This window comes from Pelodiscus sinensis, chromosome 15 (genome assembly GCF_049634645.1).
Source record: "Pelodiscus sinensis isolate JC-2024 chromosome 15, ASM4963464v1, whole genome shotgun sequence".
Taxonomy (NCBI): domain Eukaryota; kingdom Metazoa; phylum Chordata; order Testudines; family Trionychidae; genus Pelodiscus; species Pelodiscus sinensis.
This window is the reverse complement of record NC_134725.1, coordinates 19,691,320-19,709,134: the sequence shown is the minus strand read 5'-3', so window position 1 is coordinate 19,709,134 and position 17,815 is coordinate 19,691,320. Positions and strand designations below refer to the sequence as shown.

Below are 17,815 nucleotides of genomic sequence, written 5' to 3'. Positions count from 1 at the left end.
CTGTTCTGCCTCACTCAGCAGCCCCATTACCTCCCAGCCTGATCAGGCAGGCCCATTGGGCAACAGCAGGGATGCCAGGCTCTTTGCTGCGCCACCAGGCAACAGCCCCACTCCCAGCTTCCTGGGCCTGCTGCCAGACAGCCCTGCAGTCAGGATCCTGGCTCTGTGGGGCAGCCGTGCTCCTTCCTAGTGTCACTGGGCATCTGTGCCACTTGCTGCTTGGATCCAGCCTCGCTGCCTCTCGCCCCCCACACCCAGCAGTATCGGTACCTAGGCAGCAGCCCTACTGCTGGGCTCCCGGTTTCGCTGCCACAGGGCAACCCCTCTCCTGGGCTCCAGCCCCATTGTTTTGATCCCAGCCACCAGATAGACCAGGGATGTTGCCGGATCAGAGAGTCCCAGTTAAGAGAGATTCGACCTGTGGTTGTTTTCAACGGACTAATATTACCCAACAGACTTAGGCAAGACAAGCAGGAGAACAATATCCACCTGAAATTAAGTGGGGGGGCGAGGGTGGGGGGGATTTTAGTGAGGCAGAATGTTGCTTTGTGTTCTAGACACTGGTTGACAGAGATGTACAGAAGCAAAACTGCAACTTTAGAGGAAATCAAGGCTTCTGAAACCAGACAAATGCTGGGGAGAAATTAGATTGGATTTTGCAATAAAAGAACATGGGAATCACAGAAAAGAAGTCAATCCCATAACTTCCTGAAAGGCAAATCTGCAACCTCCATTCTTACAGTTTCCTTATGACACCTCTTAGAGATTAAAAGGAAGGATACGTAATGGTGTTGTGAGCTGCTCCCAGATTTTCCATATGGTTTAAAACATAGATCAGTCCAAAGGTGAACACTCCGACCATGTGTGTGCTTAAGGACAGCAAGAAGAGGAAAAAATATCGGTAGTTCCTCCGTCCTATGCAATTGTTGACCCAAGGGCAGTGGTGGTCAAAGTCCTTGTAAAAAGATGGAGAGACAGGGAATAATACCCAAGCAGTGAAAGAAAAACATCACCTTAGAAATAAATGCAAACCATTGTGTTATAGCCAACCACACCCCAAATTTGGGAATAATCAGATTAGGTTTGGAGTTTTGCGGAAAGGCTCCATCCTGGCATTACCTGGCTGCCCATGTAATATAACAACATGCTACATCCTTTTTATAAGAGTGGCATGGAGGGACTCATATGGCAGTGGATACACTTATTGGTTTAAAAAGGGGACAAAGCTGTATATCACATTGTGGGGTGAAGACAGTTTCTCTTCTTTTCTGGCACCTGTAACATTGTATAATTATGAACCAAAAGATATCATAGTAAGATTATCATAAATTGTAGTATCTTGAACCTGTAACATCCCTGCCAACTCTAAATTCCCCCCTCCATCATAATCATCATCTTCTCATCATCTTCTATATATTTTAGAAATGTGTCTGCCTGTCTGTTTCTCCATCCACCTGTGAGTTAGTTTGTTCAAAAACAACTCCTAAACAATAAGGGCCAGGAGTACCAAATTTGGTATGCAGCTTCCTCTTATCATTACTTAAAATAAGGTCAGAGTTTGGTTGTTCCATGATAATGAGATGTGCCTGGAGTTTGATTGTTTCTCATAGAATGGAAGGGAGAGGTCCGACAGGAGGGAGTTATATTGTATAATGACCAGATGGGCAGCTAGGGGCAAGAGACTGGGACCGGGACAGCTATAACCCAATTGAGTCAGCATGGCGCAAGGGTGAAGAAAAGGACAGCTAGATACAGCTGCTATACATCCAAGATACATTTCAAAGAACATAGACATACAGTGAAACAACATGCAGCAGGGAATTTTTCCCCCATGGCTGATGTCCTTTTGCACAAATTGGGGTGGAGGGTGCAAAGTAAGTGCAGGGAATATAATGCATCGGTTCCTACAAGCATCAACAACACTAGTGCGGAATGTATGTATACCAGAGCAACTTATAGCGGGGATGCCCTGTGCTATATATTTCAGAGAGTTTGTCTGTTTGAGTGTCTGTCTGTGTCTCCCCCAGCCAGGAGGCATGCACCCCTCCCCTACGCTTCATTTGCATAGGCTTTGCATAGCAAAAGTCATAGGGTAGCCATAGCCTAATTGTATCCAGACACTACCAGAATGTACAAGGAGATAAGCAACCAAGTTTGAGACTGCAATTTATTGATTAATGAATCATAATGTCTTTACTTATATCTCTCAGTAAGTTTCACCTTTTAATTATACAGCAAAAGGTTCTCTGTTAGCCAATCCAATTACCAAGTAATACTGAGTTGGTTTAGGCATAAGTAAAATTCCTCAGAACTAGAATCTGTAGCAATGAAAATGTGCCTTTTGATTCAATCTGAGTTCCAAGCCATTTTATTTGTAATGGGAAGTTACTCTGGGATTCCTTCCCACTTTTCATTCTGACAAGATTGTGGCCATGCTCCCACTAGAGACATGGATGGAATTGCAAGACTTCATACAATTTAGTTTCAGACAATGTTGGGCTGTCAATACTTCCTTTATTGAAAATAGAGATTTCACACAGACACTGAAAGGTGGGAACAAGAATTTCAAATCTGTCTGACTTGAAATTCACTTGGTTAATTTTAGCCCATTGCCAACTTGGGATTCCAATTATTTTAATTATGTAGTTGAATACATTTTAAAAATATAGTAAAGATTTAAATCACTCTAATAAAAATACACCTTACAATAGAAATTATTCTTAAGAAGTGGAATTTGTAGCTTGATAATAAAAATTTCCATGGCAATAAAACACCAGGGTTATAGTCCTCTCTATTTATGAGTCTGGGAGATGTTTACAGCCCAATAACATAATCCATTACTTTGGGGTTATTGTTTAAATATGCTCTGTGTTTCACCACAACCTCAAATATATCAATATGTAGCCAAGCCTCGTAACTTAGAAGAATTAGAAACATGCAAGAGGACATGGCTGTAGGATTCCTAATTGCAGTTCATATATGGGTATGTAGTATATTAATTTTAGACTCAGGAATTCTTATTTTATTCTTCCTAAAATTCATATGTCACTGAGTGTTATGATTTACAATAAAAAAGCACATTCCTTTAGTTAGTTATATTTACATATTTAATAGGCAGCTAAGCAGTAAGATCAGGAATAGTGCAAGTCTCATCCTAAATTCTGCCAATGCACAATAACCTTCTCCTGAAATGCTTCCAGTTTCATAAGCATTAGGCTACTCCTGAGAAGAGACAGTTCATAGAATCATAGAATAATAGGACTGGAAGGGACCTCGAGAGGTCATCGAGTCCAGCCCCCCGCCCTCAAGGCAGGACCAAGCTCCACCTACACCCTCCCTGACAGATGTCTATCTAACCTGTTCTTAAATATCTCCAGAGAGGGAGATTCCACCACCTCCCTTGGCAATTTATTCCAATATTTGACCACCCTGACAGTTAGGAATTTTTTCCTAATGTCCAATCTAAACCTCGCCTGATGTACTTTAAGCCCATTACTCCTTGTCCTGTCCTCAGAAACCAAGAGGAATAAATTTTTTCCTTCCTCCTTGTGACACCCTTTTAGATATTTGAAAACCGCTATCATGTCCCCCCTTAATCTTCTTTTTTCCAAACTAAACAAGCCCAGTTCATGAAGCCTGGCTTCATAGGTCATGTTCTCTAAACCTTTAATCATTCTTGTCGCTCTTCTCTGTACCCTTTCCAATTTCTCCACATCTTTCTTGAAATGTGGCGCCCAGAACTGGACACAGTACTCCAGCTGAGGCCTAACTAGTGCAGAGTAGAGCGGCAGAATGACTTCACGAGTTTTGCTTACAACACACCTGTTGATACAACCTAGAATCATATTTGCTTTTTTTGCAACAGCATCACACTGTTGACTCATATTCAACTTGTGGTCCACTATGACCCCTAGATCCCTTTCCGCCATGCTCCTTCCTAGACAGTCGCTTCCCATCTTGTATGTATGGAACTGATTGTTCCTTCCTAAGTGGAGCACTTTGCATTTCTCTTTATTAAACCTCATCCTGTTTACCTCTGACCATTTCTCTAACTTGCTAAGGTCATTTTGAATTATGTCCCTATCCTCCAAAGAAGTTGCAACCCCACCCAGTTTGGTATCATCTGCAAACTTAATAAGCGTACTCTCTATCCCAATATCTACATCATTGATGAAGATATTGAACAGTACGGGTCCCAAAACAGACCCTTGAGGAACTCCACTTGTTATCCCTTTCCAGCAGGATTTAGAACCGTTAACAACAACTCTCTGACTACGGTTATCCAGCCAATTAATGCACCCACCTTATCGTGGCCCTATCTAAGTTATATTTGCCTAGTTTATCAATAAGAATATCATGCGAGACCGTATCAAATGCCTTACTAAAGTCTAGGTATATGACATCCACCGCTTCTCCCTTATCCACAAACCACGTTATCCTATCAAAGAAAGCTATCAGATTAGTTTGGCATGACTTGTTCTTCACAAACCCATGCTGGCTATTCCCTATCACTTTATTACCTTCCAAGTGTTTGCATATGATTTCCTTAATTACCTGCTCCATTATCTTCCCTTGGACAGACGTTAAACTGACCGGTCTGTAGTTTCCTGGGTTGTTCTTATTCCCCTTTTTATAGATGGGCACAATATTTGCCCTTTTCCAGTCTTCTGGAATCTCCCATGTCTGCCATGATTTTTCAAAAATCATAGCTAAAGGCTCAGATACCTCCTCTATCAGCTCCTTGAGTATCCTGGGATGCATTTCATCAGAACCTGGTGACTTGCTGACATCTAACTTTCCTAAGTGATTTTTAGGATACACTTGTTCTTTGTGTATCCTATCTTCTAAACTTACCCTCTCTCTGCTTGTATTCACTACGTTAGGCACACCTCCAGACTTCTCGGTGAAGACCGAAACAAAGAAGTCTCTGCCATTTCCAAGTTTCCTGTTACTGCTTCTCCCTCCTCACTAAGCAGTGGGCCTACCCTGTCCTTGGTCTTCCTCTTGCTTTTAATGTATTTATAAAAGGTCTTCTTGTTTCCCTTTATGCCTGTAGCTAGTTTGATCTTATTTTGTGCCTTTGCCTTTCTAATCTTGCCCCTGCATTCCCGTGTTGCTTGCCTATATTCATCCTTCGTTATTTGTCCTATTTTCCATTTTTTATATGACTCCTTTTTTATTTTGAGATCATGCAAGATCTCCTTGTTAAGCCAAGCTGGTCTTTTACCATATTTTCTATCTTTCCTACACAGCGGAATTGTTTGCTTTTGGGCCCTTAACAACGTCCCTTTGAAATACTTCCAACTCTCCTCAGTTGTTTTTCCCTTCAGTCTTGCTTCCCATGGGACCTTACCTACAAGTTCTCTGAGCTTATCAAAATCTGCCTTCCTGAAATCCATTACCTCAATTGTGCTGGTCTCCCTTCTACCTTTCCTTAAGATCATGAACTCTATTATTTCATGATCACTGTCCCCTATACTGTCTTCCACTTTCAAGTTCTCAACTAGTTCCTCCCTATTTGTTAAAACCAAATCCAGAACAGCTTCTCCTCTGGCAGCTTTTTCAACCTTCTGAAACAGAAAGTTGTCTCCAATGCAGTCCAGAAACTTATTGGATAGCCTGTGCCCCGCTGTGTTAGTTTCCCAACATATGTCTGAATAGTTGAAGTCCCCCATCACCACCATATCTTGGGCTTTGGATAGTTTTGTTAATTCTTTTAAAAAGGCCTCATCCACCCCTTCCACCTGGCTAGGTGGCCTGTAGTAGACTCCTAGCATGATATCACCCTCATTTTTTACCCCTTTTAGCTTAACCCAGAGACTCTCTACACAGCTATCTCCTATGATGTTCATCTCCACTTCAGTCCAAGTGTGTAAATTTTTAATATACAAGGCAACCCCTCCTCCCTTTTTTCCCTGTCTGTCCTTCCTGAGCAAGCCGTACCCTTCCATACCAACATTCCAATCATGCATCCCATCCCACCAGGTTTCTGTAATACCAATGATATCATAGTTGTATTTATTGGTAAGCAATTCCAGTTCTTCCTGCTTATTACCCATAATAATTAGGAGTACCAATTCATGCATTGAGTTTTGGTGGAGAAAGTGGCATTGATGACAAGGATCACATCTAATTCAGTTTCCACATGTGACGTCAATCAGATGGAGAGTAGGAGTCTTAGGAAATGGATTGTCATTAGTGGAGCTTTACAGTAATTTATGCTCACTGAGAATTTGGCTTTTTCTCTCTAATTATTTTTAGAAGTGAAAGATGGGGAGACATCTAGCTGTTCACACATATCCACCACCCAAATCCCAGCCAAAAGATCAAATCAAGCAGACTTACCTCAACACAGTTGTCACAGACACTGCAATGGGAGCAACGGGGTGGGCGATAGAAATGGCAGGTGGCACACCATTTCATCCGTACTTGGATTCCTTTAATCTCCACATTCTTGTACAGCGGAGCTCGGAAGTCATCATCTTTATCTTCATCTTCATCTGCTGCTCAATGCAAAAATATAAATACACAAAATCAACAGAGTACCATTAAAAGGTGGGAGCTCTAATACTGTCAGGGTCAAACACATGAACACTACATTTGTTCAGGTGTTTTTCAGGGAAATAAAAAAGCATTAGAAGTGATGTAGTATCAGAAAGGGGTGTGCTGATTGCAGAAAGACTGAATGTTCCAGGCTCATTTTAGTAGCCAAGAGAATATTCCCATTACAAGTATTGCCTTGCTAACCAGCCCACAGATCTCACATGATTCTTGTTTTAGACACCATTTGCTCCCAGAAAAGTATAACTTGAGCTCAAATGGTTTCAGAATGGGGAGGAAATCTACAGTGCTTCCCAAGCCCTTGTGGTGAGAAGTTTGTTGCATATATTAGCAGACTGAATCTGACCACGAAGTGATCAGTTAATTAGAACGGCAATAAAGAATGTCAAGAGAAGACTGAATTAGCTTAAAAACAAAAACCCAAACACGTTTTCCCAAATAAACTAATTATTTGACTCATTAGTACTAACCCAGAAACCAGCTTCTCCAACATAGTCTGACATGCTATTCTGATCAATGAAACATTCCATTCAGAAGACACATACACAGTCTGGGGCCAGCAAAGGGCTAAACAGGTGGGGCAATAGGATTTATTTCATTGTAACACTCTGAATGCTATTACATTAGCAAAATTACAGGACTGGAAAGATCTCACCTCTGTGAAAACCAGCATGGTCTAGTGAGCTGAATCTGGGACTGAGATGAAAGAAGTTCTAAGTCTGACTCTGCCACTACCCCACTATGAGGCCGTGGGATAGTCACTTAACATCTGTTTGCTCATTTGTAAGATGGAAATGGTATAATATAGCAAAATCCTCTTATTTGGGACAATATGCTGGATGATTCATCAGCTCACTAAGCAACTGCCCTTATTAAAAGGCAAGAGCATTTACAAGTAAATAAATGAAAGCCTGTCTTGAAAAGACATAAAGAAAAGAAAAAAATGTTTAACTGAAAATTCTTGTAGGAATGAGAGTGATGTTTGTGACATTTAATCTTTTGTTTCATGTTCTTTTAACCTTTATTTGGCAACTGAATGAATTTCATACTGAATCAGCATCTCATTAAACATAACACAGGCACCTGGTTTTGGCTGAGTGGGTGCTAAATAGGTGCAATTTGAAAATATTGTCCCAGTACCAATAGTCACTGCCATTCATTCCTGTATTAAATTTTACTTGGAAGATGTCCCAATAGAGGGGCTGTCAGAGTTAGTACATCTCTATTAAAATTATCCAGTGTCCAAAGAAGTTAGTGGCTTAGAAAAACTTTGATGCTCTTCCCACTTATACAGATAAAACTCAACCCCATGCAATTCTGATCCAGCATTGGACTTTGCATCTGGCGTTTGGTTCAAGACCACTTCTAATTGTTTTTTTAAGAGTTTGTTCCAGTTTAATCCACTGCCATTTAGCTCTTCCTTTCTGAGAACTAATCACTCCTATTTTATATGCTCTGGAAGCCTGTTTGCTTTCCAGTGCTGCATGGAAATAACACACAGAGAGGGAACAATATCTTATTGTGAGGATTCTCTCACTCTCATTCACTGAGACAATGTTGGCAATTCTTATAATTTTATCACAAGTCTTGTGATATTTGGTGAGTCACCCAAACTCTGAAATCATGTGATTACATGAGGAACTCAGATTATTTTTCTCTGTATGTTTCTACTCCTTATGGATGTAGTGACAATTTTGAGAACATTAACTCTAATGGCTCAAAATCCAGACGACAAATATATTTATTCATTTCATTAGTGTGACGATTTTTGAACTCCTGGTACTGGCAGTACTGTTGAGCAGCTTTTGCAGGGTACAGCATGTGTACCAAAGAAAACCAAAATGGCATTTTTTCCTTTTTCCAGGTTGGTTTGACAGATTGAGTCTCCCTTCAGTTTTCCCCCTTCTTCTCAGACTTTGGCTATACTTCTAAGTTCAAAGTGCTGTCATGGCACTCTGATCATGGGACCAGCACTGGAAGAGAGCACTTCCAGCGTTCTTGGTAAACCTCCTGCACGAGGGGAGTAGAAAGGTGATGAGAGAGTTTCCCTAGATAGATGTTTCTTCTTGACTTGCCTGTGTTGCTTTTTCTTCCTTTGAAATCAGAGGGAGGAAAAAGGTTCTTTCTAATGGAAAAAGTGTGACAGTTTAAGAGACAAGGGCTGGTTTATCCTATGAAGAAGGAACATAAGAATTTATTTCTTTCCAGAGCACCAACATAAGGCTCAGGCAGAATGGAGACACCAGCATTCCCTGTGCACTGAAGAGAGACTGGCAGTGTTGCCAAGTAGATCTTCAGTCCTGTGTGCCTGTAGCTCGAGGTCTCCCTCCTACAACATCTAGAAGCAGGTGGCAGTGGAGAGCATGCTACATCTTTCACCAGCAGCTCTGTAAACAAAACATCTCTTTTGTCTGTCTTGAGCAACCAGAATGCCTCAGATCTTTTCTGTTTGGCCAATACAACTCAACCACAACCCCCCACAAGTCCAAGTAGGAACTAGGGCATGATATACACTAAAGATGTTAAGTATCATGTAATTGACTAATTTAATAGTTGATGCATTTTTGCATCAACTATTTGATTAGTCAATAGAGTGGTGCTGCCTCTTTGAAATGCCACAACAGCATTTCAAAGCAGCAGCGCCACATGGAGCCCAGGGTCAGTTGGGGCGTCCCCAGGTGATCCCGGGCTCCGCACAGTGCTACCCCCTTGAAATGCTGTGGTGGCGTTTCAAAGTGGCAGCACTGCACAGAGCCTGGGGTCAGCTGGGGACTCCCCACCTGACCCTGGGCTCCAAGCACAGCTGCCGCTTTGAAATGCTGCCCATGGCATTCAAAGAGGCAGTGCTGCACAGAGCAGCTGACCCTGGGCTTTGAAGTACCCCCCTCTATCTGAGAGGCAGCAAGTGGTGGGGGGGGAGTGACTAGTCAACTATTCGATAAGCACTTGTTTATCAGATAGTTGACTAGTCCTTAATATCCCTAATATACATCCCTCCACAAAAACCTCTTGCGCAAAAGGGATCCAAGGAGGAAATGCAAATGAGTGCTCCATTTGCATTTCCTCTTGCGGAAAAGGGAAACAATCAGACATAGCCTAAGTGTGATGCTGTAATGCTTCATCAGCGTTTGCTAACAGTGCTCTGAGCCCCTCAACTTAAAGAAGCGACAAAAATAGAACAGGTTTTTCACTAGCCCCCCTCTGGGAAGAACTGGCATCACCTGCATGAGCAGCTGTATTGCTCAGCTCATTCAAAGGAATAACACAAAGAAGGCAGGGGAAGAAAACGCACTTTGCAAGGGATGAGGATCCATTCATTTCGCAGCTTCCCCCAAAGCAGGCTCTGTTGCAAGCTGTGTGAGAATGACTATTGGAACAGGGACAAAGTCAGACAGTAATTCTCTCATTTAGATGGTTTGAAAGAAATAGCTACATCATCATTCCCATTACAATAGACAAGCCGTTTTTTTCCTGTTAAATCAGCTCTGCCCCAGCATTACATTAAACAGCCATTTCTTTTACAAGATATATTTAAAAACCTCCACTCTACCAGAGGCCTCAGTCATTATCCTTTTTAGGCATTAAGTACTATGACATTTGTTCTAAGCCTGCTAGAATGAATTGCTGGTTTAATGCAGCCACTTTCAGAAGCTCAGGCCTCTTCTGCTCTGTGTTGAGCTGCCAATGGTGAAGACAATGACTTAAATCCAATGTGCCAGCATGACACAGGAGATGCTAATCGCAATTGCATCAGTCAGGTGAGCTTCTCAATGGGAGCTGCGTTTTCCAACACCAGGCCCCCGATTGCCAGTTCAAGCAAATACAAGGGAAGAAAAAAAAACCTTTTCCATTTCAGAACTGAACAGAGAGTATACACAACTTAGCTATAGACTCCATTTACAGCCAGCTGAGGTTAAAAATGAGAGGGAGAAGGGAATAAATGGTACACGTGCTGCTTCAGAAATTCCACTGTTTGCCTTGGCTTATTTTTTCCCCCACCCATCTTACCTCGTGGAAAAACTCCAGGGTCCATGAAAGTTGCCATGCTGAAGTTTGCAAGTACGAACAAGAACAGGAGCCCATTGTACACAGGAATGGCTGGGGAGATGGCTCTTGTTAGCCAGGGGCACCTGCAAACAGAAAGAATGATACATGAGGTCTTTTAATGATGTAACTAGCTGCAGCTTCCTGTTCAGAGCATGAAAGCAGAGGCCACCCCTTAATAGTTCCCACTGGTCATACAATCATTGAATTTGTTTACCCAGGAATTAAAGCTGGTTCAGTGATCTATAGTACATGTCACCTGCCCTCTGTAAAGAAGAATAGTTCTACAGGACAGACAGGACTCAACTATTTGTAGGGTTTTTGAGTTATGGAGCAATCTTTTCTTTTTCCGATGATCTAATACTTTACTTCTTTGTGCCATTGCTGCACCTGTCATGGCACTTCTCTTATCAGTGGCAAAATTCTTTTTCAGTCATTAAAACAAAATAACTTTATGCCTTCAACTGGGGTTACTCCTCATTTCAACTAGTGTTAGAACCAAATTTTTCAATCACCAATCTCCTGAGGATGTACAAATAGGAAAACAAATCATTTCCACTAAGCTCTTCTATTTCCTACTCAATTCTCCCCAAGGAGAGCCTTAGGCCCATAAATATCACTCATGGATGTCAATGCACAACCTCTCTTGATAGGGAAAGTGCAGGGTAAAAAGCATTAGGTAAAATTAGTATTAGCTCTGCAGGGGTCAGCAGAATGCAAGCATTTAAATTATTGTGCATTCCAGAAGCAAGGAGTTTTGTAAAGAGTGTAGAGCCAATGAGTCAAAACACAGAAGGGTTGTTCTAGCTACAAAGGAAAAGGCTCGAGCCAAGTGGGATAGGAGTACAGGTTGGACCTCCCTGGTCCGGTGCCATCAGGATCTCAGCCATCCTGCACCAGGGAATTTGCCAGACCAGGAAAGGGAAAGTTCAAAGCTCCCCAGTTGGCTGCCCCACTGATGGCTCCTCTTCCTGGGGCTCCCAAGGCTGGGGCTCCCCACCTTGCCATTGCCCTGCTAAAGCTGGCCCAGTTGAGGCTCCCTGCCCTTCTGCCTGCAGGCTGCACCAGGAGTTCCAGGGGTTCCCCAACCAGAGCCCCTTGGCTGCCACCAGTCCTGCTTCTCCAGCAGTTCCTCAGGGTTTCCCAGCCCTGGGCTGCCCAGCCACTGCCAGTCCTGCTACCAGGGACTCTCCAGCCACCTGTTCCCAGATTCCCTGATTGGGACAGAGGCTCCCCGATGCCATCTGGCCCCTCTGATACTGGGGTTTACCTGCTGGGGCCAGGATTCCCCGGCTGCCACCGGGCCCTGCTGCCGGGGTTCCCCAGCCAGAGCTCCTGAGCTGCTGCCTGGCCCCACTGCCACCACAGTTTCCCAGTCAGGGCTTCCTGGACCACCCATCCCTTCTGTTGGGGTGAGGGTTCCTGGGGTTTCCCGGCTGTCAGTGGTCCCACCAACAGGGACTCTCCAGATGCCTAACCCCACTGACACTGGGTTCCCCGGCAGGGGGAGGTTCCTCGATGATGCCCGACCCTGCTGACACCGGGATTCCCCTTCATAGCTGCTGCTGACCCAGCCAGAACTCTGCAAACTGTGTTCTCTCAGCTGGCTCCAGCTCCTGGGGCTCTTTGGTTCAGCAACATCCATGCCAGGCCACGGAAGGTTAAACCCATAACAGAGAAGAACATAGATAATTTCCCTGTTACATAGACTATGCTTGAAATGATTTTCCTTGACAATGTAATTTACTTATTTGCTCTGCCATTTATAGCCTCTTGTAAGCTTAACTAGGAAACCTAAACCAAATTTACTCTTCTCTATTGTGTATATAGAGGTTTGTTATTGTTATTTAGAAATGGGAACAAAGAGAATGTGAGGAATTTTAGACCATTCAGCCTAACTTCAATAACAGGAAAGATACTAAAAGAAATTATTGGACAATTAATTTGAAAGCACCTAGAGGAGATAAGAAATAGTAATTTGTCATGACAAATCATGTCAAATCAAACTCATTTCCTCTGACAGAGGTACTGGCCTAGTGGATGGAGGGAAGCCACAGACTTTGCACATCTTGATTTTAATAAAGCTTCAATTTCACATGATAGTCACATAAGCAAACCAGGAAAATATGGGCTAGATCTGTGGTATCAAACCATTGCTGAAGCTATAGTCACTGGAGTATAGCCCAGCATTCCTGTGTTTCAGGCATTATCAGTGGCCATAGCAGCTTAGTGCCCTTTGCCCTTTAGTATATTTCACTCATCACTCTAGGGCAGTGGTCCCCAACCTTTTTAGGTTGTCGGGCGCCAGGGGGCGTGGCCATTTGCCCGCCAGGCGCCAGGAGGCGGGGACCAAGGGCGCCCCCCCCATCCACGCGCCCGGGGGCGGCCCCCCCCCATAGCTGCGTGCCCGGAGGCAGGGCCCCCTCTAAAGGCCGCGCGCCCGGGGCCGGCGCTCCCCGCCCCTCCTCCCCCCGCCGAGTGCCGAGTGCCGCGCGCCCGGGGCTGGCGCTCCCCCCCTCCCGCCGAGTTCCGCACGCCCGGGGCCTGCGCTCCCCCCCCCGCCGAGTGCCGAGCGCCCGGCGCTCCCCCCGACAAGCGCGCTCCCCCCACAAGCGCCCGTGTGCCATGTGCCTGGGGCCAGGCCAGCCCTGAGCACCTGGCGGGCGCATTGAAATGCCCCCGCGGGCGCCATGGCGCCCGCGGGCACCGTGTTGGGGACCACGGCTCTAGGGCTATGTCTAGAACTTTAGGCTTTTTTCAGAAGAAGTTTTTTTCAGACGAGATCTTCCAAAAAAACTTCTTCCGAAAGAGAGCATCCACACACAAAAGTGCATCGAAAAAGTGAAGTGGCCACCCAGAACCAGTTCAAGCTGGGCTTTAGGTCACCAGTTGCTTTTTAATAATGGAGATTGCCTATCTCCTAGAACTGTAAGGGACCTTGAAAGGTCAATGAGTCCAGTCCCCTGCCTTCACAGTAGGACCAAGTACCACCCCTGACAAATTTTTGCCCCAAATCTTTAAATGGCCTCTGCAAGGATTGAACTCACAACCCTGGGTTTAGCAGGCCAATACTCAAACCACTGAACTATCCCTCCCCCTTCTGAGTGCTGGTGCCAGAGCCTTGTAGAGACACACACTCAAAGAGACCCCACCCCACCCCACCCCAGACAGCCGTTTCTCTGCTTCTGCTGTGTGCTTGCTACCTCTCTGAGGGACAGCAAAGCTCTCGCAGTGCCTGCTGTGGTTGCCCTACTTTTGTCGGTGTCACAGCTTTTTCCTTTGTGCCATGAAGCCGGAGCTGCCCCATGGCATGCAATGGCCCCACATGGCCATGCTACAGTTTCTGCAGCACTTTGTGTCAGCTGCCTTCCTGGTCCTGCATGAGCTTGACCCTGAGCTCATTCTGGGGACCCTCTCCCTGGGTGCAGGAGCTATGCTCTGCAACTGCACCCCACAGTGGAGAGGCGTTTCTGGAGGCTGGACACCAGTTTGGACCCGTGGGACTGGCTGGTAATGGAGCAGTGGGACGACCAGCAGTGGCTCCAAAATTTCTGCATGTGGAGGCCACCTTTTTGGAGCTCTGTGCCTGGCTCACCCCTGCCCTCTAGAGATGCAACACCCACCTGCAACCCGCCATCTCCCTGGAGAAGTAAGTTGCCATCGCCCTATGGAAGCTCGCCACCCTCGACAACAACTGGCCAGTGGGCAACCAGTTTGGCGTGGGGAAGTCCACTGTCGGGGCCCTCCTCATGGAGGTAAGACACCCTCAGGCTGCAGTTCCTGCACAGTGGGGAGGGGGACAGTGCTGTTACAGAGTACCTACGGGAAAGGGGGGTTGGGTGCTGTGGAGGGTGGGGGGAAGCCCTCACAAAGCCCTGCTGCTGGGGAGGTGCAGCTTCATAGGGGATGTCTACTAGGGTGTTTGAAGAGGGCGTTGAAGAGAGACGGGCACCTCCCAAGGGCTTAGGCACTTCCCCTCTCATTCTCTGTTTTGTGTGTTTATTTGTCTCCTTCTGCAGGTTGTGAAGACCATCAACTCTAGGGAGGATCATCCACTGGGGAGGCCTGGACCCAATAGTGGCCAGATTTGCTGCTCTGGGGTTCCTGAACTGCAGTGGAGTGATTGATGGGACCCATATACTGATCTGCGCACCAGAGCATCAAGCAGCTCAATACATTCAGCTGTTGATTCATCCATCTTCCCCAGGGAATGAGAAAAGACATCTCAACAATCAAAGATTGTAAAGTTGCTCTTCACTTGTGAAGCAGGGAAGAGACAAGTCAGCAAAGCAACGGACAGGAAAGTCATTCTTACAGATAACCAGTCACATACGGTAGTCACATACCAGTCTTTAATAACTGATACGGTCTTCAAGACTAATGTGATAACTATTAATGTTCTTGTGTGTGATTTACCTTATCATATTTCCAGTAACCACAGCATAACACTAAGAAAACTATAACCAATATGTGTGTTTGTGTATGTTTAGTGTGTTTGTGTGTGTACAGTATATGTTTGTGTTTGGGGGTTACTTGCTAGTTGCCTGAAAGAAACTGTGTGCTGAGCTTGTGTTTGTCTGTTTATCTGTCTGTTTGTTTGTTTGTTTGGAGATTCATGTACTGAGCTATTTGTTTGAAGGACTGTGCGCTGTGGCCAGCAGTTGGAAGCTGTGAGCTTCTAAATGAAGATTTGAAATCTAAAATCCTCTGTACATTGATAGACCCTTAGCCAGGGGGTGGAGCTATCAGCAAAGCCAGGGCTTTATAAAGCTTATGAGTAAGTAACAGGGAGCTTTGTGAACAGGGACAGCTCACAGGGAGTTTTGAGAGGCTAAACTAAACTAAACTCAACTAAAACTAAACTAAAAACAAAATTCCTGAGTTAAATAAAAACTCTATCAATAACCTAAGTAGCTGTAGGAGAGAATGCAGGCAGAAGCCCAGCAGCAGAGTGGGGGCTATCCTGGTTATGGCACTCAATGCAGCATGTATGATTACCTGCCCTGTGGGTGGGTGATGTATGTGTGCATTTGGTACAAGGAGCTCCTGGCCCTCAGAGACTGCATACGGGTTTTGAAGCCAGGGTGGCTGAATTAAGAGGAGCTAAGGGGGGGCCAAGAGGTGCGTAGATGAAGTTTTCCAGGACACTGTAGAACTGTCCCACCTCCGGTCAGACAGCCCCTGTACTGTTAGAGTATGTCTAGACTACATGGCTCCGTCGACGGAGCCATGTAGATTTGTTTTTTTGGCAAAGGCAAATGAAGCCACGATTTAAATGATCGCGGCTTCATTTAAATTTACATGGCTGCCGCGCTGAGCCGACAAACAGCTGATCAGCTGTTTGTCCGCTCAGCGCACTAGTCTGGATGCTCCCCTGCCGACATCACAGCCCTTTGTCGGCAGCCCTGGTAAACCTCATCCCACGAGGAATAACGGAGCTGCCGACAAAGGGCTTTGATGTTGGCAGGGGAGCATCCAGACTAGCGCGCTGAGCGGACAAACAGCTGATCAGCTGTTTGTCGGCTCAGTGCGGCAGCCATGTAAATTTAAATGAAGCCGCGATCATTTAAATCGCGGCTTCATTTGCCTTTGCCTATGTGTCTAATCTACATGGCTCCATCGATGGAGCCATGTAGGCTAGACACAGCCTTAGGGAGGATGAAAGGCTCAGAGAAAGAGAACTGCCAACTGGAATGAAGGGAAATGATCCCATAGTTGGGACCCTCCTTCCAGAGAATGTTGTCATATCCTCTCGCACTGAGGATACATCTCCAGAGGAGGGAACTCCAGTTGCTAGGAAAAGGCAGATGTTAGTGATGGGGGATTCGATCATTAGAAACATAGATAGCTTGGTTTGTGATGAGTGGAAAAACTGTATGGTGACTTACCTGCCTGGTGCAAAGGTTGCAGATCTCTCGAAACATCTAGATAGATTTATGTATAGTGTTGGGGAGGAGCTGGTGGTCGTGGTACATGTAGGCAGTGGGTACTTTTGAAAAAAAAGGGTGCTGGTACTCCAGGGAAAAGTTGTTGAGCAAAAAAAACAACAGCAGCAGCAGCAGGGCTAGCATTGCCCTTTTAAGAGATGTGGCCCCTTTAAGAGCCCAGCTAACTATCAGCCATTTTTATTACAGAGGTGACAGTACACTCCGTTCTGTCCAGGTAAGTTCTAACTGGAGGTGCTGATACTGTGTCCCAGGAAGTACCGTCTAACCGTGTCCCGGGCAGTACCGTCTAACCGTGTCCCGGGCAGTACCGTCTAACCGTGTCCCGGGCAGTACCGTTTAACCGTGTCCCGGGCAGTACCGTCTAACCGTGTCCCGGGCAGTACCGTCACAAAAAAAGTACTGCATGTAGGTACCAGTGACATAGGGAAGGTCAGGAGAGAGATTCCAGAGGCCACATTTAGGCTGCTAGGAATGAGATTGAAATCCAGGCCCTCTGTGGTGGCATTCTTAGAAATGCTTCCCACTCTACGCACAGGGCCAGGTAGGCAGGCAGAGTATCAGAGTCTCACTGTGTGGATGAGACAATGGTATAGGAGGAGGGGTTTAGATTTATTAGGAACTGGGGAAACTTTTGGGATAGGGGGAGCCTATACAGGAAGGATGTGCTCCACCTAAACGAAAATGGAAGCTGACTGCTGTAACTTAACATTAAAAAGGGTGTAGAGCAGTCTTTAAACTAAGAGCTGGGGGAAAGCCGACAGGTGGGGAGGAGCACATGGATTGGACAGAGACATCTATTAGGGGCAGTTCTATTAATAGAGATGCTCTATATTCTTGTCAGGAGGAGAAGATGGAAGTATGGGTCAGATCAGATGAGACACAATCAAATGAAAATGAGTCTAACACATCAAGAAATGGCAGACAGATAAATAGTGACAAATTAGTGCTTATACACAAATGCTAGAAGTCTAAATAGTAAAATGGGTGAACTAGAGTGCCTAGTTTTAAAGCAGGATATTGATATAATAGTCTTTACGGAAACTTGGTGGAATGAGGACAATCATTGGGACAGTCATACCAGGGTACAAAATATATCGGAAGGACAGAACAGGTTGTGCAGGTGGGGGAGTGGCACTATACGTGACAGAAAATGTAGAATTAAATGAGCCAAAATGTTCCATAGAACCTCTATGGATGGTAATTCCATGCTCCAATAATAAGAATATAGCAATAGGGATATATTATCAACCACCTGATCAGGA

General features: G+C 45.1%; 1 protein-coding gene across 1 annotated transcript in view; it reads right to left on the bottom strand.

Annotated features, from left to right (window-relative positions):
- Positions 1 to 17,815, bottom strand: part of ZDHHC8 (zDHHC palmitoyltransferase 8) — a 242,186-nt gene that overhangs the window by 44,290 nt on the left and 180,081 nt on the right. Inside the window, exons 2-4 of the mRNA XM_006134609.4 lie at positions 10,570 to 10,691; positions 6,346 to 6,503; positions 783 to 955 (exon numbers count right to left, since the gene is read on the bottom strand). Of these exons, the coding sequence (XP_006134671.1) occupies positions 783 to 955; positions 6,346 to 6,503; positions 10,570 to 10,691 (453 nt within the window). The remainder of the gene's footprint in view (positions 1 to 782; positions 956 to 6,345; positions 6,504 to 10,569; positions 10,692 to 17,815) is intronic.